This window comes from Podarcis pityusensis (assembly GCF_964106645.2).
Source record: "Podarcis pityusensis genome assembly, chromosome: 18".
Lineage (NCBI taxonomy): Eukaryota > Metazoa > Chordata > Lepidosauria > Squamata > Lacertidae > Podarcis > Podarcis pityusensis.
Window position 1 is genome coordinate 3236094 of NC_138043.1, and position 26286 is coordinate 3262379.

The 26286-nt window shown below is 48.4% G+C and overlaps 3 protein-coding genes across 10 annotated transcripts in view; 1 reads left to right on the forward strand and 2 right to left on the reverse strand.

Annotated features, from left to right (window-relative positions):
• GAMT (guanidinoacetate N-methyltransferase) overlaps nt 1-26286 on the forward strand; it is a 242831-nt gene that overhangs the window by 163498 nt on the left and 53047 nt on the right. The window lies entirely within an intron of this gene.
• RPS15 (ribosomal protein S15) lies at nt 507-8206 on the reverse strand. Its single transcript, XM_080989298.1, has 4 exons — nt 8133-8206; nt 5217-5302; nt 2035-2269; nt 507-673 (listed from the first exon to the last, which is right to left on the reverse strand). The coding sequence occupies exons 1-4, from the start codon at nt 8133-8135 to the stop codon at nt 560-562; spliced, it is 438 nt and encodes a 145-aa protein (XP_080845424.1). The 5' UTR covers nt 8136-8206; the 3' UTR covers nt 507-559.
• DAZAP1 (DAZ associated protein 1) overlaps nt 13531-26286 on the reverse strand; it is a 50657-nt gene continuing 37901 nt past the window's right edge. For 3 of the 7 annotated variants that reach the window (XM_080989084.1, XM_080989085.1, XM_080989088.1), the window contains 4 exons: nt 25403-25432; nt 22580-22720; nt 21901-22083; nt 13531-14689 (listed from right to left, as the gene is read on the reverse strand). In XM_080989084.1, the coding sequence (XP_080845210.1) occupies nt 14517-14689; nt 21901-22083; nt 22580-22720; nt 25403-25432 (527 nt within the window). In that variant the 3' untranslated portion in view covers nt 13531-14516. Of the gene's footprint in view, nt 14690-18676; nt 18768-21448; nt 21525-21900; nt 22084-22579; nt 22721-25402; nt 25433-26286 lie in introns of those variants that run through there. The other 4 variants (XR_013981177.1, XM_080989086.1, XR_013981178.1 and 1 more) reach the window with 4 other exon arrangements.

The window sequence follows — 26286 nt, forward strand, 5'->3', positions numbered from 1 at the left end:
GTTTCTGTGTGCTGCTCTGGTTCGCCAGAAGCAGCTTAGTCCTGCTGGCCACATGACCCGGAAGCTGTACGCCGGCTCCCTCGGCCAATAAAGCGAGATGAGCGCCGCAACCCCAGAGTCGGTCACGACTGGACCTAATGGTCAGGGGTCCCTTTACCTTTAAGCTGGCCAGAGTGCCTGGGGAATAAATAATAATAATGATAATGATAATGATAATGATAATAATAATAATAATAATAATAATATCATTATTATTATTATTCTAGTCCTCCTAGTTACCGGTATTTTATTTTTTTAAGATACAGTATATATAGAGCCCCACATTTCTATAGGCAGCGGCCCATCTCAGAAATTCTACAATGGTGCAGTCAACACCAGAGGAAAAACCCCAGTGTCATGAGGTGAAATCGGGTTTTCTTGTTGCTCCTCACCACTGCAAGTGTAATTCGGAGAGTGCAAGAGAAATTGTTCAGGAATGCCCCCATCCAAAAGCAATACAGGCAATATTGTTGGGAAACCCTTTTATTTACACAAGAGACACAACTCTTCCCAAGTCCCCTTACTTCAGAGGAATGAACCGAGAGGAGTGGGTGGCCCCGATTCCAGGTCGGCCGTGCTTAACGGGCTTGTAAGTGATGGAGAACTCTCCCAAATAGTGGCCAATCATTTCAGGCTGAAAGAGAAAGGAGGGAAACGAGATTTGTTAACACTCTGGAATCTTCCTGGTGCTGTGATGAAGGAGGTTGCTTTTTGTTTGTGCATCTGCAAAAGAATGCTAACGTTCTGCCTGAATTTTTAAAGGCACAATATGCTTTTTGTTCTTAAATAACACAAGTCACAAGCAACGAATAAATCGAACAAGGAAGAAATAATGTATTCAATATATTTATGAACTGCTTTCTGTGAAACGACTAAAGCCCTATGCAATTGCAAGGTTAGCTTTGTGTCAAGGATGGTGAAAACAGAGTAAAACAATCACACCAGAAGAACAGCAAAGTTTGGAGACATAGGCAGTTAATGCAAAGGTGAATGGCTAGATGGTTGGCAAAATTGCTTTTCTTTACCTGGGGGGTTTACTAAACTGCTTAGAATGTTTGTGGGTTTGTTTGCTTTTAAAACCATCAAGTGGTGAATGCATTTTGTTAAATGAAAAGAAATGCTGAGACAATTAAATGGGTGACATATGTGGTCCACATTAGACCTTAAAAATCCCTATCAGTCTGCATAGTGAGATTTGAGACTCTGTATTGGGAGTCAAGAGTTTGTGTTGCGTTGACACAAAAAGTTGGGCAGTGACTGGCAATGCAATTTCTACAACCGCGGAATTTCCCAATTTTGCAAAACTGGTAGATGCTGATTTTTTAATAAGAGAACGCTTTTAACCTTAAAGCCATGTTGACATTACTGCCTTATGATTAATTAGGCATCAACTTGCTAAATTCATTTGATTGTTCAGTTTGCAAGCTCTTTTAACTACAATTTCCAAGAGATTCAAAACTTACAACCCTTGTGGTCTCTTCCAACTCTGCAATTCTGGGTCCAATTCAAAGTGCTGGTCTTGACCTACAAAGCCTTAAACGGTTCAGGACCACAATACCTCATGGACTGCCACTTTCCATATGAACCTACCCGGACCCTGAGATCATCTTCTGAGACCCTTCTTTGTGTGCCTCTTCCTCGAGAGGTCCTGAGGGTGGCAACACGAGAGCGGGGCCTTCTCTGAAGTGGCTCCCTGTCTGTGTAACGCTCTCCCTAGGGAAGTTCGCCTGGCGCCTTCATTATACACCTTTAGGTTCCCTTTTAACCAGGCGTTTGGTTGATATGATTTACATCCTGTGTCCCTATAAAATGTGTTTTTGTTTTGTTGGGGGAGAGGCTATTGGGTTGTTGTTTTAATTTTTATTATGTATTTTGTGGTTTTATATCTCGATTTTACTCTGTGAAGCGCCCTGAGACCCCCGGGGATAGGGCGTTATATAAATTCAATAAATAATAGTAAGAAGAAGCTGTTCCTCCCCAGCCACCAGCCCTCACCTTGATTTCCACCTGGTTGAAGGTCTTCCCATTGTACACGCCAACCATGCTGCCCACCATTTCCGGAAGGATAATCATGTCTCGCAGGTGGGTCTTGACCACCTCAGGCTTCTCCATGGGCAGGGCCTCCTTCTTGGCCTTGCGCAGCCGCTTGAGGAGGGAGTGCTGCTTCCGGCGCAGGCCGCGGTTCAGCCGCCGGCGCTGGCGGGCACTGTAGAGCTGCATCAGCTGCTCGCTGGGAACAGAAAAGGAACGGTCAGGCAGAAGTTAAAGGGCAGGCAGGAGTTTTTTTTTTAAAAAAATGCTTTTTATTGAGTTTTTCACAAACAAAAATAAAACTTAATCTTTTACAATCATCATTTTATGTCATCTTATTTACACTGCGTAGTTTCACGCCCAGACTTCCTTCCTTCCCTGCTTCGGTTTTCTTAATTTAAATCTTCTCTTGCAGATTCTCATTTACCTTCTATACACATCACAGGATTTATGTTAACCCTGCTACAGTTTTTAGACTTCTACAGTTACTTCTTATGTATGCAACAAATTTACCCCACTCTTCTTCAGACTTTGTCCCTTTTTGGTCTCGAATTTTATAAGTCATTTTAGCTAATTCTGTATCCTCAAAAAATTTAGCCTGCCACTCCATTACCGTTGGGGTCTCCTGTGACTTCCATTTTTGAGCTACAAGGATCCTAGCTGCCACTGTAGCATATTGAAATAATTTACAATCCTCCTTTTTTACTTCCTCCCCTATTATCCCTAATAGAAAAGCCTCCGGTTTTTTCAGGAATGTGTTCTTAAAAAGTTTCTTCAGTTCATTATATATTAAATCCCAAAACTGGGCAGGCAGAAGCTAAAGGGCATCAGTGGTCAATCCCAGGTGCCCAGAGGGGGTGGGAATCAGAGCAAGGACAGCAGTGTTCGGAATCAGCCAGGCGCATTTCGCACCTGGGTCCCAACCACTTGCAACTAAGGGAAGATGCCCGGAATCTTCGCCACATGGGGATCCTTGTATCCGGACTGTTTTCACACACTAATACGCCAACCTGCAGAATCCTATCCGTTATATTTTAGCTGCACAGTCAGAATGGCTTTCTGGAACCAAAATGTATTTTTCTGTGCGGCCTGAGCAGGAGCGGTGAATGCCGTTATACAGTGGTACCTCGGGTTACATACGCTTCAGGTTACAGACTCCGCTAACCCAGAAATAGTACCTCGGGTTAAGAACTTTGCTTCAGGCGCGGCGGCAGCAGGAGGCCCCATTAGCTAAAGGGGTGCTTCAGGTTAAGAACAGTTTCAGGTTAAAAACAGACCTCCGGAACGAATTAAGTACTTAACCCGAGGTACCACTGTAGTGAATTGTTGTTGCTTGTCTTCACTTACCGCCCCTCCCAGCTGCCCTGCTCACGGTTGTGAAGAATATTCTTACGTTATGAATGGTCTAAGAAAAAGGGCCTTCTTGGTAGTGGCGCCCTCCCTGTGGAACGCCCTCCCACCAGATGTCGAAGAGAACAACTACAACCAGACTTTTAGAAGACATCTGAAGGCAGCCCTGTTTAGGGAAGCTTTTAATGTTTGATGTATTACAGTATTTTAATATTTTTTTGGAAGCCACCCAGAGTGGCTGGGGAAGCCCAGCCAGATGGGCGGAGTATAAATAATAAATTATATACCGTATTTTTCGCTCTATAAGACGCACCAGACCACAAGACGCACCTAGTTTTTGGAGGAGGAAAACAAGAAAAAAAATATTCTGAATCTCAGAAGCCAGAACAGCAAGAGGGATCGCTGCGCAGTGAAAGCAGCAATCCCTCTTGCTGTTCTGGCTTCTGGGATAGCTGCGCAGCCTGCATTCGCTCCATAAGACGCCCACACATTTCCCCTTACTTTTTAGGAGGGAGAAAGTGAGTCTTATAGAGCAAAAAATACGGTATATTATTATATATACAAAAAGAGGTCGGAAGAGGCCAATATAGATGTGGGCTGCTCCTGGATCAAGGGATTTTCCTTCTTTTAAGTTCTCAAAGCTCTCAACCCAAGCTCAAGATTGTCCTCTGAAATAGCCGGATGTTTGACTGAGAATCAATCATCCTCTGAAAAATAAGACTTTTGAGCCGTCTTGCCCCTAAATGGACATTCCGTTTTCACAACAGCAGCCTTGGTTTAAGGATCCATTTGGCACCTAGATGATATACCCGAGTTTCCAACACTGGAGATGTAGGGGTCAGATGGGATTACCATGAGGAATTATAAAATATACATCAAGCCATCGTGTCCACGATGAAATCATTGTGTTGACTGGGTTTGATATATTGACGATAATTTCTGATTAAATCCCATAAGATTCTACATTCATGCCCTTTTGACTCTACTGCCCATTCCTCTCTTCCCCACGTGTCACGTACACAGCAGTAGCTTCGCCAGACAGGCATCCTGTGCCGTAAAAAGATAGTGGGCAAGTTCTTTGATGTAGTTTCTTAATCTTGGAGCCAGGAAACAGATCTCACATGAAGGTGATAGTGGTCTGGTCTTTCTGGCCATCCTTCTTATCATGGTTATTTCACAGCCCTGGGGTTGCCAGATGCACCCCTTTGTAGTTCTCAAGTTATTTACTACCCCTTTGTAGTTCTCAACATATTTACCCCAAAATATACGCATGCTAATTAGTGTTGTAGTGTTACTTTTTCCCCCATGTGCGGTTTGATGAAATGCTCAGAGGAAATATGATTGGTAAAAGATTCTTTTGCTAATAAAATGGCCTGGCGAGGGGTGTGGTGGACGCACTTTTCTCCAAGAGCCTTGCTGGTCAAAGCCTCGTGTCTTGCTTTTAATCAGGGTCCAGTCCTTCCTTTACTTTGCAAACGCAACATGGAGACATGATTTCCATCTCACCCCACCCTCCAAATTAACCAAATTCAGATCTACCACCCCGAAGATGGTCACATGCACCCTCCAGAAGACCAGCTGAGCTCGCTGCCTCAACACCACGAAAAAAGGGCTTGGGTTCAGCCTAAGACTGGTGGTTAAACTAAGGCAGCTTTTGCCAAGCTGGCAAGTTATGGGCGGCAACCTCCACCAGCCGCGGCATCATCCAGCTGTGCTGACTGTGGACGATGGGAGATGTAGTACGGAAAGGGGACAGGAAGGGTGTAAACGACGGAAAGGGAAGAGGATTCTCTTACTAGGACATGTCGAGGAGCTGGTCCAGGTCCACACCCCGATAGGTGAACTTCCGGAAAGTACGCTTCTTCTTCTGCTCCACTTCCGCCTGCCCAGGGAGAGGAAACGAAAGGCGCTCACACCAGGGAAAAGGTAAAGGTAAAGGGACCCTTGACCATTAGGTCCAGTCGTGGCCGACTCTGGGGTTGCGGCGCTCATCTCGCTTTACTGGCCGAGGGAGCCGGCGTACAGCTTCCGGGTCATGTGGCCAGCAGGACTAAGCCGCTTCTGGCGAACCAGAGCAGCGCACGGAAACACCGTTTACCTTCCCGCCGGAGCGGGACCTATTTATCTACTTGCACTTTGACATGCTTTCGAACTGCTAGGTTGGCAGGAGCTGGGACCGAGCAACAGGAGCTCACCCCGTTGTGGGGATTCGAACCGCCGACCTTCTGATCGGCAAGTCGTAGGCTCTGTAGTTTAACCCACAGCGCCACCCGCGTCACACCAGGGAAAGGGTGTATCAAATACACAAACCCACGTCATTCTGCCCTCATCCAAAACTCTCCAACACAGAGAATACACCTGCAAGTTTCCTCAACCTGGCAAGCCTTGCCAGTTTGAGAGACACTGTATGGCAGTGGTTAAAGAGCGTTTGACTGGGAACTGGAAGATCAGGGTTCAAATCCCTCCATGGAGCTCACTGGGTGAACCCGGGCCTGTCACTGACTCTCAGCCTACCTCATAGGTTTGTTGTGGGGATTAAACAAGGAGGGGAAGAAAGTCACAGAGAACGCCTTGGAGGAAAAAAAAGTGGGATATAAAACGAAGCTAACGTCTAAACCGACATGGTTCCTGGCTTGGAAAGAAACTGCCAGCGCTTAAGGCCTCCAAGCACTCTTATCATGCTCAGAGGCAACGACAGCATTCCTCCCTGCCCCACAAAGACCCCAGACGCAGGAACTGAAATTCAGTTGGCTGGCTTGGTTAGAGTGTGGTGTTGATAATGCCAAGGTTGCGGGTTCAATTCCCATGCGGGTCACCTGCACTGCAGGGCGTGGGGTCCCTTCCAACTCTACAATTCTATTAAACCCCACAAGACACTCTACTCATGCTCAGAGGCGGTCTTGTACAAACGCCACCAGCACTCAGCCCATATTCTCCGAAGACGGTAGACCTGGACTTTGTGACAAAAATTCTGGGGCTTGCTGGAAATCTGCTCCTATTCAGGGATCATGTTAACATCCCCTCTCGCCCCAATATTTGGAAGGTATCTGTGGCTGCCCTGCTGGTCATTCTGCGCATGCGTGGAGGGAAAGGCTTTTAATCTTTGCTGTGATTCCTGCATTAAAGGATCCTTGGTCTTCCAACAGAAGCTGCATGCAAGGTGGGCTTCTTCGTGAGCAGGACCACCGCCATGCAAACATGCGGCAAAAGATTAAGAAATGCACGTTTGGGTTAAAAGTGAGTGCTGGGTCTGAAAAGGTGGGAGGGCCTGTAAACCTTTTTGAGAATTATAAGATTATAAACATACAGATGGGACATAAGAATGCAAATAAGATAATAAATTGCTGGCAAAAAGTTACAACGATGAAAGTGGGAGAGGGAGATGTGAGGAAGTCCAAAGAAAATGTGAAATTATGTTAAGATATATGTTATACTGTTTATTATATTTACTTTTATTGTAAACCCCAATAAATATTTAAAAAAAAAAAAAATGAAAAGGTTGGAGGGCCTGAACTAGATATTCCTTGGGGTCCCTTTCCCAGCACTACGATTTCTCTCCCCTCCTGCCATATCTGAAAACAGTCATTTCTCGTGCTGCCGCCTTGCTGGTTACTCTACCCATGCTCAGAAACACAGTTTTTTTAAAGCGCCTCTCTTCTGAAGAAAACTGAAAATAAAGGCACTGGAGCTTAAGCCTTGCTGGACGCTCTACCCATGCTCAGAGACACAATTTCCTGAAGAGTCTCCCCTTGTCCTTTGAAGATAGCTTTGAAAATACATGCCCTGCAACTTAAGCCTTGCTGGACACTCTACCCATGCTCAGAGACACAGTTTTCCTAAGAGCCACCCCTTCCCTTCTGAATAAAGCTTTGAGAATACAGGCACTGCAGCTTAAGCCTTGCTGGACACTCTACCCATGCTCAGAGACACAGTTGTTTTTTTTAGCGCCTCCCTTCTGAAGGAAACTGAAAATAAAGGCACTGGCGCTTAAGCCTTGCTGGACGCTCTACCCATGCTCAGAGACACAATTTCCTTAAGAGTCTCCCCCTCCCTTCTGAATAAAGCTTTGAGAATACAGGACCAGGAGCTTAAGCCTTGCTGGACACTCTACCCATGCTCAGAGACACTATTTCCTTAAGAGTCTCCCCTGGTCCTTTGAAGATAGCTTTGAAAATACAGGCCCTGCAGCTTAAGCCTTGCTGGACGCTCTACCTATGCTCAGAGGAACAGTTTCCTTAAGAGCCTCCCCCTCCCTTCTGAATAAAGCTTTGAGCATACAGGCCTGGGAGCTTAAGCCTTGCTGGACGCTCTGCCCATGCTCAGAGACACAGTTTCCTTAAGGGTCTCCCCTTGTCCTTTGAAAATACAAGCCCTGGAGCTTAAGCCTTGCTGGACGCTCTGCCCATGCTCAGAGGAACAGTTTCCTTAAGAGCCTCCTCGCCAGGCACTGGAGCTTAAGCCACACGGGATCAGGCGCTGCAAAGACAGCTATGGTCGTGCCGAGGACCCCTTTCCGGGCCTAGGCCTGGGCTACCCCGCCGCTCCACTCGTCTCGCCGCCCGCCGGGCTTCCCATCCCGCTCACGCCCTCCTGCCCCCGCCGGTATAACCGGGGCCCGACCCCACTCCGCGAACAGCCAAGTCCCGCCGGCCCCCGCCGCCCTCCTCCGGCCGGATGGAGCCGGATTGCGCGCCGCTTCAGAAACTACCCACCATCTTGGCCGCGGTCTCCTCCAGGAAAAGGCCGAGATCCCGCGCGGTTTGCTCCTAGTCTCGCGAGAGCTGGCGGCTTCCGGGCGCAGAACGGAAGGCCTTTCGCGAGAGCAACGCCCACCGCCGGCTTCAAGGGCGCTCGCTTCCGCCCATAGAACAGGCCGGCGGCTCTGTGCGCACGCGCGACGTTCTTAAAGGAGCCGCTGGCAAAATAAGTCGGGGTTCTGCAACGTGGCGCCCTCCGGGTGTTTAAAACTGCTGCTGGGGCTGCAGCCCAGATATGATTACGGTGAAAGGTGGGTAGTAATTCAAATTACTGAAACAATTAATTACTACTTTTAACAATAGCAAATTTGAGTGCGAAACTGGTCTCTGCGTTTTTTGCTGTAGAAAGATTAAATTGTGCAAATTGCTGAATAGGGAGCTGGGCATTTAATTGGATCGATTCATTTAATGAGATGATTGATGTATGGTGGTGGGGAAAAATGATTTTCATTTGCTTCATTGCTAATCAGGTTTTTATTTTTATTTTTTAAAAAGGTGAAAAAAGTACTTTTTAGCTCATTTTCAATTACTGTATTTTGCTTCCTGATCTTTAAAAGATGCCTGGATTTAGTCCTTTGCCATGGATTTTCCATGCATTTTTTTGCAGCTGATTTTTATGTGGCAACGTTTGATACTGTAGCAGGAAACCCGCCCCCAATCATTCAGTTTGTACAAATTTCACACACACTCACACACTACATACGCTACGCTTCTGTCATAAATTCATAGAAAATCAACCATACATCGGATTTGCACTGTTCCACTTTTATTTTACTCCATGAAGAAAGGACTACAAAATGGGGAAGGTTTGATACAGGCCAGCCATAATCCCTTGAACATCCCAGCACATCCACAGGAGCCCTGCCCAGTTGCTATGCCAACCCTGATGGTCCTAGACAGAAGACCATCAACAACACAACGGACTGCATACACGAGTGGATTCAACACGGACTATAACAAAAGAACAGTGATTGGATTCCCCCTCAGGGGGCAGGAAACTGCGACTACCTTTTGTCTTCTGAAAATGACTCATGGGGAGGGAGAGAAGGGAACCAGCCAGGTGACAGGACACTCAGGTTACCACCACCACCCCTCCCTCAACCCCTCCTTTCTGTGATGTATGCATGATGTTTCTGGGGGTGGGCTTGACCTACAGGATGACGATCGGCAAATCCTAGGCGCTGAGGTTTTACCCACAGCGCCACCCAGGTCCCTTGATCTACAGGGTGGCAATTTCGAAAGTTTTTATAAGGCCTTGCACACCATTTTTTCTGTGTCTTTCCTCTCTCCTGCAAGTGAGGGGAGCACCCTGTTGCAACAGTTCAATAAAGGCCAAGCCTACAGGCTGCTGATTTACTCCAATTTACTCTGGTTGGTGTCTTTACTTTTTGTCCAAGGGAGCCCTTGGATTTTTCCAGTAACAATACCAACGAGGATGCTCTATTTCGTTACATTTTATAGAATGTAGAAATTCTCTTCCTTTTTGTTTTGGTACAGTGGTGCCTCGCAAGACGAAATTAATTCGTTCCGCGAGTTTTGTCGTCTTGCGATTTTTTCCGTCTTGCGAAGCACGGTGTTGGGAAAGTTTTGGAAAAGCTTCAAAAATCACCAAAGTCTTTAAAAACCTCAAAAAAGGCTACCACACCGCGTTCTATGAGTTGCTCCTCGAAGTCAAGTCGCAACGGTATTAACGGTGTTAAGAAAAAGGAAACAAACTTGCAAGGCGTTTCCGTCTTGCGAAGCAAGCCCATAGGGAAAATCGTCTTGCGAAGCAGCTCAAAAAACAAAAAACCCTTTCGTCTAGCGAGTTTTTCGTCTTGCGAGGCATTCGTCTTGCGAGGTACCACTGTATTTGCAGTTTGGCGCTGTGGATTAAACCACAGAGCCTAGGACTTGCTGATCAGAAGGTCGGCGGTTCGAATCCCTGCAACGGGGTGAGCTCCCGTTGCTCGGTCCCAGTTCCTGCCACCCTAGCAGTTCGAAAGCACATCAAACTGCAAGTAGATAAATAGGTACCACTCTGGTGGGAAGGTAAATGGCGTTTCCGTGCGCTGCTCTGGTTTGCCAGAAGCGGCTCAGTCATGCTGGCCACATGACCCGGAAGTTGTACGCCGGCTCCCTCAGCCAGTAAAGCGAGATGAGCGCCGCAACCCCAGAGTCGGTCACGACTGGACATAATGGTCAGAGCTCCCTTTACATTTTTAACCTATGTTGTAAACCGCTTCAGAGTTTTGTTTAACTACGAGCGGTATACAAATGGTCCAAATAAATAAGCCAAACCTCTGCGTGAGTGGCGCCCAGTGACCTCCCTGGGTGAAGGTCTGAACAGTGTGTCTGGAGGTCTTTGCTACGGTGAGAATATGGGTCATGATCAGTAATCAGTTTCCCCTGAATATGTTGCAAGAGTTTTCTAGAGAAAACATTATGGTTTGGATGTACTTTAATGTATTTTTAACCTTCTGTTGAAAGCCGCCCAGAGTGGCTGGGGAAACCCAGCCAGATGGGTGGGGTAGAAATAATAAATTATTATTATTATTATTATTAATCCAGGATGCTTATTATTATTGATCCAGCAGGCAACGAAGCAAAAAACTTGGGAAACACCAAAGCTTTGCAAGAGGAATGCACCCACTTTTGCAAGAGAATAATTTCCATAGGAACCATTAAGCACGGGAAAACTGTGCATGCTGTTAAGTGCATGGTGGAAAATGTGTTCAAACACTCGCCCCCGGCACCTGTGTACTGGGGGGTCAACCAAGCAGGAGGGAAAAGCCCCAGCTTGCTCACTATGCAGCTGGCGGGGTATATTACCCGTGTACATGGTTAGAATTGGAGGAAGTTGTTTAGTTAAGCTCCCCTAAAGACAGGACTTAAAACCTTCTTGTTGTGGCAATTCTCCCTACTTGCGATTCCCAGCAACTGCTATTATTGAGGTTTTTTGCTACCTCTGCCAGAGCCCAACTGCTGTGGCTAGCAGCCAGGAATAGCACGAGACTCTTTAATCCCATGGTTCAAGCCCCACCTTGGGCAAGAGATTCCTGCATTGCAGGGGGTTGGACTGGATGACCCTAGTGGCTCCTTCCCAGCTCTGTATTTCTGTGATCTGGGCCCCCAGGTTCTGGTAGTCTGAGAAAGGAAGATTTCACCCCAAGCCTCTAGATCTGTTGTATCCGCACTGCGACTCTGTTTTTGTCTTCTCTTGCTTGCCTTTTCTCTGAACTGAGACGCCCCAATCTTTCTCCATAAGGGATCGCCTTTATCATTTTGGCTGCCCCCTTTCTGAACCATCTCCTAGGGGTTACGGTGTCCATCTACTAACCCATTTCCCTATACATAAAGGTAAAGGGACCCCTAACCATTAGGTCCAGTTGTGGCCGACTCTGGGGTTGTGGCGCTCATCTCGCTTTACTGGCCGAGGGAGCCGGCGTCCAGCTTCCAGGTCATGTGGCCAGCAGGACTAAGCCGCTTCTGGCGAACCAGAGCAGCGCACGGAAACGCCGTTTACCTTCCCGCTGGAGCGGTACCAGTGTGGTGTAGTGGTTGAGAGCGGTAGTCTCGTAATCTGGGGAACCGGGTTCGATTCCCCGCTCCTCCACATGCAGCTGCTGGGTGACCTTGGGATAGTCACACTTCTCTGAAGTCTCTCAGCCCCACTCACCTCACAGTGTTTGTTGTGGGGGAGGAAGGGAAAGGAGAATGTTAGCCGCTTTGAGACTCCTGAAGGGGAGTGAAAGGCGGGATATCAAATCCAAACTCTTCTTCTTCTTCTTATCTACTTGCACTTTGACGTGCTTTCAAACTGCTAGGTTGGCAGGAGCAGGAACCGAGCAACGGGAGCTCACCCCATCATTGCGGGGATTCGAACCGCCAACCTGATCAGCAAGTCCTAGGCTCTGTGGTTTAACCCACAGTGCCACCTGCATCTCTATACATAGATACATATAAAATTCGTGTAGAAAGGGACTCCGGATGCTTTGCGTTGCAGTTTAGAGGTTTTCCTGGTCAAGTGCTTTTATAAATTTTGTTAAAATACACACACACACGGCTCTCATCAGACTCAGCCAGCACTACTATGGAAGCCAATGGGAGTTGTATTCCAAAACATTGACTGTGGGGTGTGACTTAGGGGAAGCTTGAAGGGCTAGGATGTAAGTTTCCCCTCTGAACACTTGGTCTGAGTGCACCAGCTTTTTAAATGTTACGGAGGGTATCCGAGTGGCACATTAGCAATCACAGAGCTATATCTCTTTTGACAACATGTTAACCGATTTAGCGTTCACTAATTTTGATCAATGAGCAGCTCAAATCAACACAGGCTTGCGGCCCGTGTTTTAAAGCAGCAAAGCCCAAGATGGTGAAACGGGTCTTGTCCGAACCTGGCAGGGGGGGGGATAAGTCAGGAAAAGGCAGCTTCGGTTCAGGAATTGAAGAACGGCACGGGTTGAATCAGAAACCTTTCGTTATTTCACCAAACCCAGGATGGTTCAACGTTTTAGGCTGCCTTTTATCACAGGAGGGTGTGTGTAAGGTGACAAAGACTGATTTTTGCTGCCTTAAGGGTGGGAAGTATGAAAGATCGCAGAAAGGGCGTTTTCCGTATTGACCAGGCTGCTGCTGCCACTGACCCACCCTCTGTGCGGAGAAGGAATGCAGTCATACCTCGGGTTGCGAACGTGATCTGCGCGGGAGGCACGTTCGCAACCCGCAGCGCTGCGTCTGCGAAAGCGTGATGCAATTCTGCGCTTCTGCGCACGACTTCATTTTGCGCTTCTGTGCATGCGCCGAAACCCGGATGTACCGTATTTTTTGCTCTATAAGACGCACCAGACCACAAGATGCACCTAGTTTTTGGAGGAGGAAAACAAGAAAAAAAATATTCTGAATCCCAGAAGCCAGAACAGCAAGAGGGATCGCTGCGCAGTGAAAGCAGCAATCCCTCTTGTTGTTCTGGCTTCTGGGATAGCTGTGCAGCCTGCATTCGCTCCATAAGATGCACACACGTTTCCCCTTACTTTTTAGGAAGGAAAAAGTGAGTCTTATAGAGCAAAAAATACGGTAACTTCTGGGTTTGGCGCAGTCCGCAACCCGAAAACGCGCCACTCGCAACCCAAGGTATGACTGTACAGAACTGACACAAGGGGGGGGGGGAAGACGGTGGACTTTTCATTAGTGGCTGAAAAACACGCAAGCTTCAGAGCCACACAGAACCTTTCTAGTGGCTGCCGGCCACCGATCCAACCCAAAGTGGTGTTTCTTGGAGCTTATGAGCTATGGTGAGAAACTCAAGTGTTGTTGGTTTTTTTTTGGGGGGGGGGTTGCAGGCAAGGAAAGAAGAAAAGAAAGTAGAGACAGGTTTGTGTTTCTAATCCAAATGTACTTCTCTTTATTCAAACCAGGGGTGATCACTGGTTAGTGCAAAATGCACCGTTTATTTTTTATTTTATTTTCGCCTGAGGGATATCTACATCTTCGCAAGGCCTCCGTTAACCCCCTTTAAAGAAATCTACATCCCAAAAAGGATTTTTTTTATTTTTATTTTTTAAGAACTGAAGCCCAGATTGAAACACTGTGCTTCCGAAGTGACCCCGCTGCCTTTCCCAACAATTCTGTTCTTCCGGACTGTTGTCATCAAGCTCAGGAACCAATAACAAAATGACCAACACACAGAGTAGATTCCTTTCTCTTTCTCTTCTTTTTTTTTTTTTTAACTCCCAGAGTTTCTGGACCAACCACGCTAAAAAGGAGGTTGGGAGCTGACCCTCACTTACTTCTAAGCAGTGCTAACGGAAACCCTGTTGTGTTTTTTTTTTCTCTTTTAAATTAAAAAATAAGCCAGCATACATAGTAGAAAATTTCTCTTAAAAATCTCACAATCTGTAAATGTATATATATTTTCTTCTTCTTCTTTAAACATAAAGTTTACAATATATGGTAAAACAAAAGGCTCAGGGAAAAAAAATTTAAATTTCCAACAAAAATATAGAGAAAGAAACCTGAAGTTTGTTTGTTTTTGTTTTTTTAATTAAAGCTGAAGACGTTTTTAAAACCCTGTAAATTTGAACCAGTGACACTCTCTTTATTTGTGCTGATGGGTTAAAGAAAGGAAAACAAAAATTAAAAACTGCAGTCCAAACACCACCCACGGCTTCGCTTGGAAAAGCTTTCTCCTCCCCTAGCACCCCCTTCCCAAGATGTTACGTTTTGTGGTTTTTTTTTCTCTCCCCCCCCCCCCCTCCAGCAAAGTAGGTGATTGTCACAAGTTCATATAAGTCTGGGATTCCTGGGTTTCGGCTGGTACCAGATATCCTGCTCTGGAGAGAACTCCCTGATTTCTAGGTGCTAGCGTCGGTAAGGGTGGAAACCTTGAACGTTATGGTTCTGTCCGCGGCCAAAACCACTGCCCCCTGCAGGCGGCCCACTGGAGGGTGGTATGGAAGGGCCTCCGTAGGAGGGGGGCTGTTGGCTGGGGTCGGCAAAGCCTTGTCCAAAACCACTCAAATCTTGTCCGTATCCTAGAAGGGAGAGAAGAGAAAAACAAAGGGGGGGGGGGAGAGTTGGGAGGTGAGCTCCTGACGCACCAAGCAAGGCCAGAACACAGCGCAATTCGAAATTTACACATTCGCAAGAGTGCGCAGGGTCGTGCGCACAAAGCCCCCGGACCCCACGGAGCTGTTAGTTGGTGCAGTGTCAAGGATGGGGGGGAAATGAGCAGAGGGAGAACAAGAGACAACCCCAAACCCGCCCCCCCAAGGTTTTAAAGCTTCCTACTGCCAGCTCCTTTTTTTTTTTTGTCAAGTCCCCCCCCCCCCCAGGGAACCACAAGTCCTTTCACAGAGGGTTCGAAGCGTCCTGATGTTTTTGTGAGGCTAGTGGATCGCCCAAGACGTAGGGACAGGATGGAACGGCAGGAGCCATCTTACCCCCAGAGCAGCGGTTCTCAACCTGTGGGTCCCCAGATGTTTTTGGCCTACAACTCCCATGATCCCTTGCTAGCAGGACCAGTGGTCAGGGATGATGGGAGTTGTAGTCTCAAAACATCTGGAGGGCCGAGGTTGAGGAAGCCTGGCTTATGAAGACTCTATGGAAGAGCTTCCCCTCTATCCTCTTAGCTCACTAGCCTCTACGGCAGCCTTTCTCAACCTGTGGGTCCCCAGATGTTGTTGGACTACAACTCCCATCATCCCCGAGCTCTGGCCTTGCTAGCTAGTAGCAGGTTGAGAAAGGCTGCCGTAGAGGCTAGTGGCGCAGGGCGGCAAGTTCTGGAGGGCGGCAGGGAAGAGGCTGGACGCGGCGCCTCCTGGCATCAGCTCGCCTCCACCTGCCATGGCATGAAGCGTCCAGCTGAGCTGGGAGGCGCCACGTCCAGCCTCTGCCTCTTCTCCGCCGGAGAAGCCACCCTCCAGCCGCTGCCCGCCTCCTCCAGCCCTGCCGTCCTCCCTTAAAAAAAAGTCGACAACTCTGAAAAACTGGGGGCGGGGGGAAGCTTTGCACAAAGCCACCGGATATGCTTAAGACAGCCCTTTTGCCCCCCCCCCCAAAAAACCCACTTTAGGGCAAAATAGGTTTTACCACATCTGCAGTTATTCTTAAAAGTAAACTTGGGGAGAATCTGCTGCCTTGGACCAGGAGTGGAGAACGTCTTCCTTTTCTATTTTATTTTATTTTAATAAGTTTTTATTGTTAAAATAATTCATCATTAATACACATATATTACAAATATGCAAGCATACAAACATACATTTCATACACTTTTAAGGATTGTATGAAATGTACGTCTTCCTTTTCTAGATTGAAGGCCACAACGACTCTGACCGGTACGGAAACAGGTCCTTATCATCACCTGCCCACTAAATCCTTTTAAACTGGCGATGGGCCTGGGCCTGCAATGCAGAAGGCTCTGTCACTGAACTACCCCTCACCGACTCCAGTCTAGGTGCCGGCTGCAGTTTACAGCTGGCAGTTAAATCTCTGGCTCGTACACGACTCTTGTGAAAAACAGCCCAGATCCCCAACGGCTCAGATAAAGCCATTGCGCCAACCCAAGTGCGTTTGGCAAGGCGATGCAGCGATTTCTCCACGTGGCAGAGGATTCTTACGGGGCAGGTTCTTGCACTGAACCTTCATCGCCTGAAAGTTAGGTCTGCCTCTCACCTTCTTTGACAACATTCCAGACAACTCACTCGCACAGGTTTGCGCATATATTGTGGGAACAGGGAAGCCTTGGAAGAGTGGACCCGCCTGCTTCTTCCGCAAAGAGGAATATCAGTTTTCCTGTTTGTGCAAGCCCTCGCTTCCAATGTTGCAGCGCTCGTGCCAGGAAAAAACTTCGTGTGCCAAGGTTTCTGTGCAAGTGAGCTGGCAGGAAGACGGGGTCGCATCTCCCATGCCTTCCTCGTCACTGGGATGGAGAACGCTCTCAAAAAACATACAAACAAACCCAGAGGCTTGGGGTATTTTTCGAGAAAGTTCAAAGAAAGAAGGCATATGACAGAGGGGTGGGAAGAATCGCCATTCCAGTTTGGAAGGCCCAGGCGCCCTGACGCAAGCAAAAGCGGACTCAGAACACAGCAAAGACTGGTAACAAAGAGACGCCCAACGTGACCAGAATATGGACAGTGGCAGCCAAGAAGCTTAGATTGCTTCAAGAAGTTCTGCAGCTCCAGCTTTGCCCTCTTATTTGCAGAGCTAAATAGGATCGTTAATGCTAATAGCCTAAAGAACAGCCTGAGAAAAACCTTTTACCTGACCATATCTACAAGGCAAAGGCTTCCCAATCACCTCGAAGCATCCATTTAGGAATGCCCACAAGCTAGCAGGGTCCTTCAATGTGCTACCTTAAAAAAGGTAAAGGTAAAGGACCCCCGACAGTTAAGTCCAGTCGTGAATGACTCTGGGGTTGTGGCGCTCATCTCGCTTTACTGACCGAGGGAGCCGACGTTTGTCCGCCAGACAGTTTTTTTCCGGTCATGTGGCCAGCATGACTAAGCTGCTTCTGGCGAAACCAGAGCAGTGCACGGAAACGTCGTTTACCTTACCGCCAGAGTGGTACCTATTTATCTACTTGCACTTTTTGGCGTGCTTTTGAACTGCTAGGTTGGCAGGAGCTGGGGCAGAGCAACGGGAGCTCACCCCATCGCGGGGATTTGAACTGCCAACCTTATGATCGGCAAGCCCAAGAGGCTCAGTGGTTTAGGCCACAGTGCCACCTGCATCCCCGGTACCTTAAACGTCATGCCAAAAGGCTTATGGATGTAAAAGCTGTCTCTCTGTGCAGCAGTGGAGCTTTGAAACGTTAAGGGAGGGGAAAGGCTAAAAATTCACAGCTCTGCACTTCCTCACACATTCGAGAATCATGTGCTCCTGCAAAGCCGCAGGTCCGTGCAAACCTGGGGCCTTCTGCATGCAAAGCACCATCTCTATGTCACAGAGCTGATCTCTGTGCTTCCTGCTGAAGCACTTGTGCTCTGGGGGAACACTGAGGCCTACAACTTCCCCACCCTAAACGAAAGCCCCTTTTAAGCCGTGGCCAACCACCAAATTGCCAGGGAGCAGAAAGGTGTCCCTTTCATGCCTGCCCTCGCCAGGTACGTCCAAATCTTCCCTCCTGTGGAAGGCATGCGTGCTCCCCCATACATTCAAAAAGGTTGGATGTCTTCCTTGGAACCACCCTACACTCGCCAGAGCTTCTGGATAAGCCTGTAAGGCAAGAGGCTGGTGGATGGGGTGGTACTGGTTAGCCCAACCGCTGAAAGCTTGCAACTAAGAAGGAATGCCCTTTTCTCCTCCCTCCTAATCCCTTTTCCTTCTGCGCTGCGTCTTTTAGACTGCAAACCTGAGAGCGGGGCCGGTATTTGTGGGCTGCCGTGCAAGGTTTTATTCAGCCGAAGAGTGGGATAAAAATGATTTCAATAAGCAAGGGTGAATGAATATCCCAAGGCACTTGTCTCATCTTTGAAACAGGAGAGAAAGGAAGTAGGTGTACCCACCCATTTTTATCATGAATAGGGAGATTTCACCCCACTCTTAAAAAAAACCAACACAGTACCTAACCCTACTCTAATTATTATTATTATTATTTGGACAAAGCTGCATTGTGCCTTGTTTTTATGTGGGATGCCTCCACCCACCACAATTCCATTGTACACCCCCCCCAAAAAAGGCAAGAGGGGGAAATGCTCTCTTCAAACACAGCTGAAGGTCCTTGCCCCCGAATTTCTTCCAAGAGAAGCCACCCCCTTTCCACGTGAACACTGCCCAATCGCGGTACTACAAATTAATTAAGCCAACACCCCAGGGCAGCGGGGTGGTTTCAGCAAGACTAGCAGCTGCGTGAACTAGAGAAACCTTCAGGGGAGGGGCAAATGTCTCTTCTTCTCCCTGCTCCCCAAAGAGGTGACACCCCTGCAAGGAAAAAAAGGTTACTGTTCCCCCACCCCGCCCCCTTCCATCCACACAAGAGATCACAAGCAAGAGGATTTGGTGTAAATAGGCTCCACCTACCTAAGGTAACTCACTTCTCAGCCTGACCATAAGTGTGTAAACAAAGAATTGGCCCGAAGCCTGAAGGGTCTTGAGAATAGGTACCCAGGCCTGGCAAGAAATGGAGGAGACCAGGGTGACTAAACCCCCAAGAGAGCCCTGTACAAAACCTACAATTCTCTCGGAAAAGGGGGGGCGGAGGAGACTTACCCAAAACGCAGCGCTTCGGGGTCACCCTAGCTGAAAAGAACAACGCTGGTCCACAACAAAGGCGTAGTTATGGGCCAGAACTGTCCCGGCCATGTCTATATATATACACACACACACACACACCCCACTGGCGGGATCTTAAAAACAGCTAGGCGGCTTTAACGTGATAAAAACATGCAGAACAGGGGGAGCTGGAGAAAGGCACATATATGTAAGCAAGGGCTCTTCGGAAGTCGTAAATACGGAAGCATCACAATTCGACACGGAACGACGGGCTGTGGATTGCAGCTCTCCGTGCCTGGTAACATACATTTCAAGGAATCCCGCCCTATATTGAAAACTAAGGATTTCTGGAGGAGGCGTTTCTCGGAACACGCTGAGGATTTAACACCCTAACTTTATTGTCTTTTAATTTCCCTACATTTCTCCTCCTCTTTCACCCATTTTCTCTCTCAATGAGCATTCAAAGCAGCGCATTGATTGGAAACAGGCTGCAAAAAACTCCTGAGACACGTTATTTCGGAATGCAAAGGAAATAACCCCCAGCTATTAGGATAGAACAGAAGGGGTCACAGCATTTTTTAAAAAAAGAACAAAAAGGCTTATTTTAAATACCGACAGCTCCCTTCTAACATCACTGTATCTCAGCTTAATCCTGGTCATTGAAAGCCAAAGGTTGAGGAAGCCCTGGGAATCGGGGGCTTGTGCAAGGATGCAGGCTGCAATGTAGGATGAGGTTTGGGGCGAATAGGCTACTGAAAACCAGCTACTGGGGACGGCAAGAGGGGAGAGTGCTAGGGGTTTTGGCTACTGTGAGAATAGGTTGCTGGCTACTGGGCCACTGGCCTGATCCAGAACAGACACTTCTTATGTTCTTCCTCCAAATAGTCCCCCTCAAGACCCTGTTCACTTTGTCAAAAAGAAATCTCCCTCTTTACGGGTTTGACTAAAAGAAGGTCAACTGGGACTGGCTCAGTATTTGGGGGTAGCCTGTTCCTTTCCTTGATACTGGGACGAAAATCTTTCTGTGTAAATGGTTAACTGGAAGCCCTGACAACAAAATGGATGATGAGGCAAAACTTCCATCCGACAAGCACATGCCGTCGCGTGCAGATAATTTCAACAAGGTGCTTCCCGGCAGTGTTCAGATTAACAAAGCTTTCTGACACATAGAGATCAAGATGCTTTTATCCCCCCTTCTTGATGGCTTCTCAAGGTTTCACTTCAAACACTCGCAGGCATCTTGTTCCCTCCCTCCAAGCCCCAGTTAGAAGCCTTCTAAGTCATTTGACAAAAAAGAAAAAAAAAATCTTCCAATAGCTTTAGCACACAGGGCATTCCAAAGTCAAGAGCAGCCCCCAATCAGGTTGGTTTTTTTAAGCAGGAGGGGGACACAGGAAGCTTGCTGAATCAGTAGGATTTTATGCATTTTGAAGCGTTAACTTGAAGACTCTGTGGTGAGCAACCCCGATCTTGGGGAAGGTGTTAAAAGAGCATCTTCTATACCACTCAGACAAAACATGGAATTTTTCTACACAACTCCAATACTGGGCTCAATGGATTCTGTACTGATACAGATGACCAGCGCTCAGAAAGCCTACTGGGAGGGGGGGGGGAGGCGATCTTAGAGGTCTCGTGACCTCTTCCTGCAGCCACCCAAATTTTGGCTACTGAAAGCCTGGAAGTGGGCATCTTCTTGTACCAACAACCTTACAGGAAAGGTGTGTTGTTCTACAAAGGAGGAAGGAGGAGGAGAAGGAGGAGAACAAGAAGATGACAACAACATCCCTTTGGGGCAGCAGCAAATTAAGAGTACATGGTATGAGAGAGGGGTCTCTGCATAAACTCTGGAATTGTGGCATTGGGAAAGGAAATTATTTAGGATCACATGGATGGAGGGCTTAGATCACTGATCATGATTCTACATGTAACTGATTAAGTTGAGATGCAGAAGAGACCTTGTGTCTTGAGCAAGACAGGCGTAAGATTCTCATTCTTCCTTTGAGAGTTTAGCCCTGATGTTTCAAAGACAGGTTCGAATGGTACAAGTCCTCAACAAGTTACAGAACAAAATGTGCTCAGCTGGAAGGCATAAAAGACTTCTTTCATCAGACTGCGGAATCCTGGAAATTCAGAAGCAAAGCCTACTCTGGAGCCAAGAGGGCAAGATTAAGAATCCCTGAATCTCCTGCAATACTGAAATCTGATAAGACTTTGGTGCAAGAAAATGAGGGTTTAAAGTTTCCTGACTACGTACTGAGAATAATATTTAGGTGGTGCTGAAACAGAGTCCTACTGAAATTTGAAAAAAGACCTTCTTATAACTAGAAATTGTACAAAATCTTAGTTTGGTGTGGGAATCTGCATATCCCTGCAAATCTCAAGGTGTAGGAGAAGAAGAGACCCAATTTTGCAGCTGCAATATCCGTAAGGTGCAACTTAAGCCTGCAAATTCAGCTACCCTGAAATTGTTTGAATTTACGTAGATGCAAAAATGACAAGTCAGGCGACCTTTTCAGAGTCCCGCTCAAGGCTTAGAAGCCAGGGACTAGTTGCTAAAAGACAAAAAAGGGCCTACTTACATTATATGCCAGAAATTCGTGCAGATTCATAGCCCCCTCCCCTCTACTTCTCAGGGTAACAGCAATGTCAAGACAGCTGAAATTCAAGTGGTTGTTATCAGACTTTCAGTTTATCCTACCCTCCATCTCGTGGATTGGCGCCATGTTCACATGACGCAGCCCTGACGGATCTCAAGGGCCAGCTTTCACATCGCAAGGATGATTGCCGCAAGCCTAAACCCTCCAGAGGCTAATCTATGACAAGGAAACAGGCAGGGCTCCCCCCTCCCACCCTTTAAAAAGGCAGAAACAAGAAGACAACCAGAACGGATGCTTTGGATACCCTTTGCAAGCAAAACCCCAATCCTGTTCTCTAGCGGAGCTATCGTGAACGAAATAAAGGGGACGGGGAGGAGAAGGGAAGCAGGCAAAGCCGGAAGAGGAGCCACACAGACCCCAAGGCCGTCACTTACCAAACTGACTATAGGGGAAATCTGGCTGGGCGGTTGGTGGCTTGCTCATGTCCTGAGTTGGCTGAGATGGCGGTGGCGGAGGGGGGAAAGCGAGTGGTGTTGCCCCAGGAGTGGCAGGTGGCGGAGGGACGCCTGGAGGAGCAAACTGGTCTGGTGGAGGTGGCGGGGCACCGTATCCAAAACCTGAGGAGGCCGGGGGGCAGCGGGGAAGGAGAAAGAAAGAGAAGTCACGGAAAGTGTGAGCGGGGAGGCCTACGGAGGAAGCCCCGAGCCGATACCTTAACTGCGCAACTCAAGGCTAGGAAAGGAAATGGGCCTCAGGGAGCTTTCCTCCTCTAATTATTACTCACCCACCAACCGGGGACCAGGAGGGAAAATTCAAATGGAACCAGTGTTGGGAAGAGGGCAGAGCAGCCTTCCCCCAACCCTGGTGGCTCTCCAGATTTTCTGGGCTGTATCGGCCAGGGTCAGAGCATCATAGCAGGGGAGGCCCGCACCTTCTGAGACTTCGCGCACTGGCTGGTATTGTGCCAATGACACGCTCCTGGCTTGACCTGCCTTACAGGTTGTTGTGAGAATAATAGGGAGTGGGACAGGCGCGTGGGAGGCAGGCTATATACACACACTACGTAGGGCCCCCCTCCCCGAGCTGTGCCGCAAAGAGGTCAGGAATACTCACTGAAGGGCGGAGGGGTCCCATATCCCTGCGGGAAGCCCTGTGGGGGAGCGAATCCTCCTGGAGGGGTCGAGACGATGTACGAGGTAAAAGGCGGTGGTGGAGGTGGAGCTCCTCTACCTGGAGGAGGGGGGCCATACCCACCTGGGGAAAGGTAGGAGCAGCCAATGAGGAGGAGGAGCTTGAGAAGACGGGGAGATGTTACAACGCCCCAAGTCGGCTCCATCAAGCTGGGAGCGACCTATGAGGCTTGGGGAGGTCTTCAAAATCCACTGCACCAACATCAAGTAGCTTACTTGACATAGGCGTTTTCCACCCAGGAAGTACAGCATTTAAGTGGTTCCCTCCACCCCCAGCCCCACAACACGTTGCTTAATTGGGTTAAAGGTAAGGTAAAGGGGCCCCTGACCATTGGTCCAGTCATGACCGACTCTGGGGTTGCGGCGCTCATCTCGCTTTATTGGCGTACAGCTTCTGGGTCACGTGGCCAGCAGGACTAAGCCGCTTCTGGCAAACCAGAGCAGCGCATGGAAACGCCGTTTCCCTTCCCGCCGGAGCAGTATCTATTTATCTACTTGCACTTTGACGTGCTTTTGAACTGCTAGGTTGGCAGGAGCAGGGAATGAGCAACGGGAGCTCACCCCGTCGCGGGGATTCGAACCGCCGACCTTCTGATCGGCAAGCCCTAGGCTCAGTGGTTTAGACCACAGCACCACCCACGTCCCCTCTTAATTGGGTTACTGATCCTCAAACGGTAAGACAACAGACATATAGCGTGGATGGTGCTTGAAACGCCACATAAAAACTGAAGCCCTTGTTTGGGGAGGCTGGGTGTTGTGGGACTACAACTCCCATCACCCCAGACCACTAGGGCTGATGGGAGCTGGAGTACAATACCGGGAAGACCCCAGGTTCCCCACTCCTTCTTGCAAGAGAATACATGTAATGTGAAATGACAACAGGGTGGATGTTTGGAGGAGTGGGTTGTTGTTTTTTTTTTTTTTTGAATTGGCTCTGCAAGTAGGATTCCAAGGGGCACTCTCCAAAAATACTTCTTACTACCTCAATCGCTGCCGCAACATTTGGTCACTGCATATACTTTTAAAGAAGTAGAAAATCAGTAGCTACCAGTCCAGTTTTGGGGCCACATTCTTAAAACTGCCACATGGCAGGGTCCAGTTTTCTTGTACAATGTAACTTAAATAAGTACCTATCCAATTAATATGTGGCATCAAGCTCTCATCGAAAGCGAGGCACAGCAGTCTTAACAAACTGCATATTCCTGCCCCCTCTTCCAGCTGCTTAAAAGGTAAAGGGACCCCTGACCATTAGGTCCAGTCGTGACTGACTCTGGGGTTGCGGCGTTCATCTCGCTTTATTGGCTGAGGGAGCCGGTGTCATGTGGCCAGCATGACTAAGCCGCTTCTGGTGAACCAGAGCAGCGCACAGAAATGCCGTTTACCTTCCCGCTGGAGTGGTACCTATTTATCTACTTGCACTTTGAGGTGTTTTCGAACTGCTAGGTTGGCAGGAGCAGGGACTGAGCAACGGGAGCTCACCCCGTCAAGGGGATTCGAACCGCCGACCTTCTGATCGGCAAGCCCTAGGCTCTGTGGTTTAACCCACAGCGCCACCCGCGTGCCTTCCAGGTGCTTAGGGGGTTAAAAATCCTAAATGCACAAAGAGGCAGCAGAAATGATTTTCCTCTGGTCACACTCCTTCAGCTTTCGCTGTTAGCGGGGCTGTCGAGGGCTACTGCCTACATGAAGTCGTGGCTTGTTTCAAACAATCATTTGGTAGCTCACCCCACTTCTGAACTGGGCAGAGCCCAGCTCTTCCAAGCCAGCCAAGGGGCTAGCATGGTGGAGAAATAATAAAAGAGCACAGCTTTAATCCAGAGAGCCAGCTTTCAAAAAAAGAGAGAGGACATTTGTCTTTGCTGTACTGGGGAAATGAAGGCTTAGGGGACCAGGCCTTTAAAAGGCAGGACTTCTTTTTGGCAAATGGAAAAAGCTAGTTCACTTTCCCCAATCCCTCTCCCTCCCCACCCCCCTAATCTTTTCAGGTTGCCAATGTGCAACAAATGACTAACATGAGTTAATGCGGGCTAGCTACATATGTGGCTGCATTGGTTTATCATTAGTACAGTCACACCTTGGGTTCTCTAACAGAATGCGTTCCGGGAGCCTGTTCCGGTCCCGGAACCGTTCGAAAACCAAGGTGCGGCTTCTGATTGGCTGCAGGAGTGTCCTGCAGCCAATCGGAAGCCGCGCCGGACCTTCGGTTTCCAAAAATCATCCGAAAACCGGAACACTCACTTCCGGGTTTTGATTGTTTGGGAGCCAAGGCGTTTGAGATCCAAGGTACGACTGTAGGAATACCCTGCCCACCTGACTTGGTTGCCCCCTTTCTCCCTCCTTGACACTTGAATTAAGGCAGAGGGTCATAGGGAATTAAAGCCAAGGGTCACACCTATCCCTGCCAACAAAGATGAAACAAATCCCTTTCCCTTGCCTGAGCTCTCCTTGCTTATCCCACCCAGCCAGCTCATGCACACAAGAACCCTGGGAATTCTTGCTCAAGGGGCTTCTTGCAAATTTGCAGTGAAGAGTTCTTGGGAGGAAAACTGCAAAGGCACCAAGCCGATGCTAAAAATTCTGGGTTGCGTGCAACAAAACACTACTCAGTGTAGAACCACTGAAATTAATGGGCTTAAGTTCATTCCCTTTCAACGGGTCTACTCCAAGCACGACAGCCCTTTGATTTGCTTTATTTAGGCTTAGGATATTCAATATACAAGGCCTTCAACAACTGTGACATACTTACCGAGTGCTTGTCCCGCTGGTACCCACATCCCTAAAGTTGCAGGGGAGGGGGGAGAAGAGGAAGAGGGCAGGGAAGGGAGAGAAAAAAAACACACACAAGACCGGTCAAGATACCATGCCTGTTTGACCGGGACAGTGCTCAGTCGTTTTACAACCTCATCATTTCAGAACTGTGGGGATGTCAAGAAGCGGAGTCTAGCGGGAGAGTTGTTTGGGGCTCTTCTGAAACACAGCGTTTGAAAAACAGCGCCTGAGATGTGGCCGCAGACTCTTTTAAGCTACAGAGGCCTGCATACTTGACGTGTTGAAAGTAAATGAAAGAGGAGTTCCAAACCCGCATTTGGCTGTCGCAAGTAAACCGCTGCCTGCACCTCTACCGCTGAGACACTATCACATCCGCGCAGGCAGCATCTGCCGCAAGCTCCAGCTGAAGGAGGGCTGGAGGCAGGGCTTGCAAGAGGCCGAGGAGGAAGGTTCCTGACCCCTCTCTGTCTCAAATGGGCTGCCAAGGTCCCGGGGTGCTTCAAAACAGTCTGGATCGTGCCTGTTTCAAAGTTATTTCAGCATGGAACTTGATGGGGGGGGGGAAGGAACCCCCTTTCCAATCACCTACCGTATTTTTCGCTCTATAGGACGCACCTTGTTTTAGAGGGGGAGAACAAGAGAGAAAAAATTCTCCCCCTCTCTGCGCAGCGCCCCTTCAGGGAAGCGGCAGGAGAAACGGAGCCCCTTTCATTTCTCCTCCCGCTTAGCTGAAGGGGCGATGCGCCTTAGCTGAAGGGGCACCTACCCTTCAGCGAAAGGAACCTGAAGCCTGGAGAGGCTTCAGTGAAAGCAACGCAAAGCCTCCGGAGCGCGGCGGGAGCGCTCCCACTGCGCTTCGGA

What these genes read in the sequence shown, in the direction of transcription:
- RPS15 (XM_080989298.1), bottom strand. An exon ending in CAGCTCCTCGACATGTCCTA is followed by an intron (nt 2,270 to 5,216) that starts GTAAGAGAATCC and finishes TTCTGTTCCCAG; the next exon opens with CGAGCAGCTGATGCAGCTCT. An exon ending in TCAACCAGGTGGAAATCAAG is followed by an intron (nt 674 to 2,034) that starts GTGAGGGCTGGT and finishes TTTCTCTTTCAG; the next exon opens with CCTGAAATGATTGGCCACTA.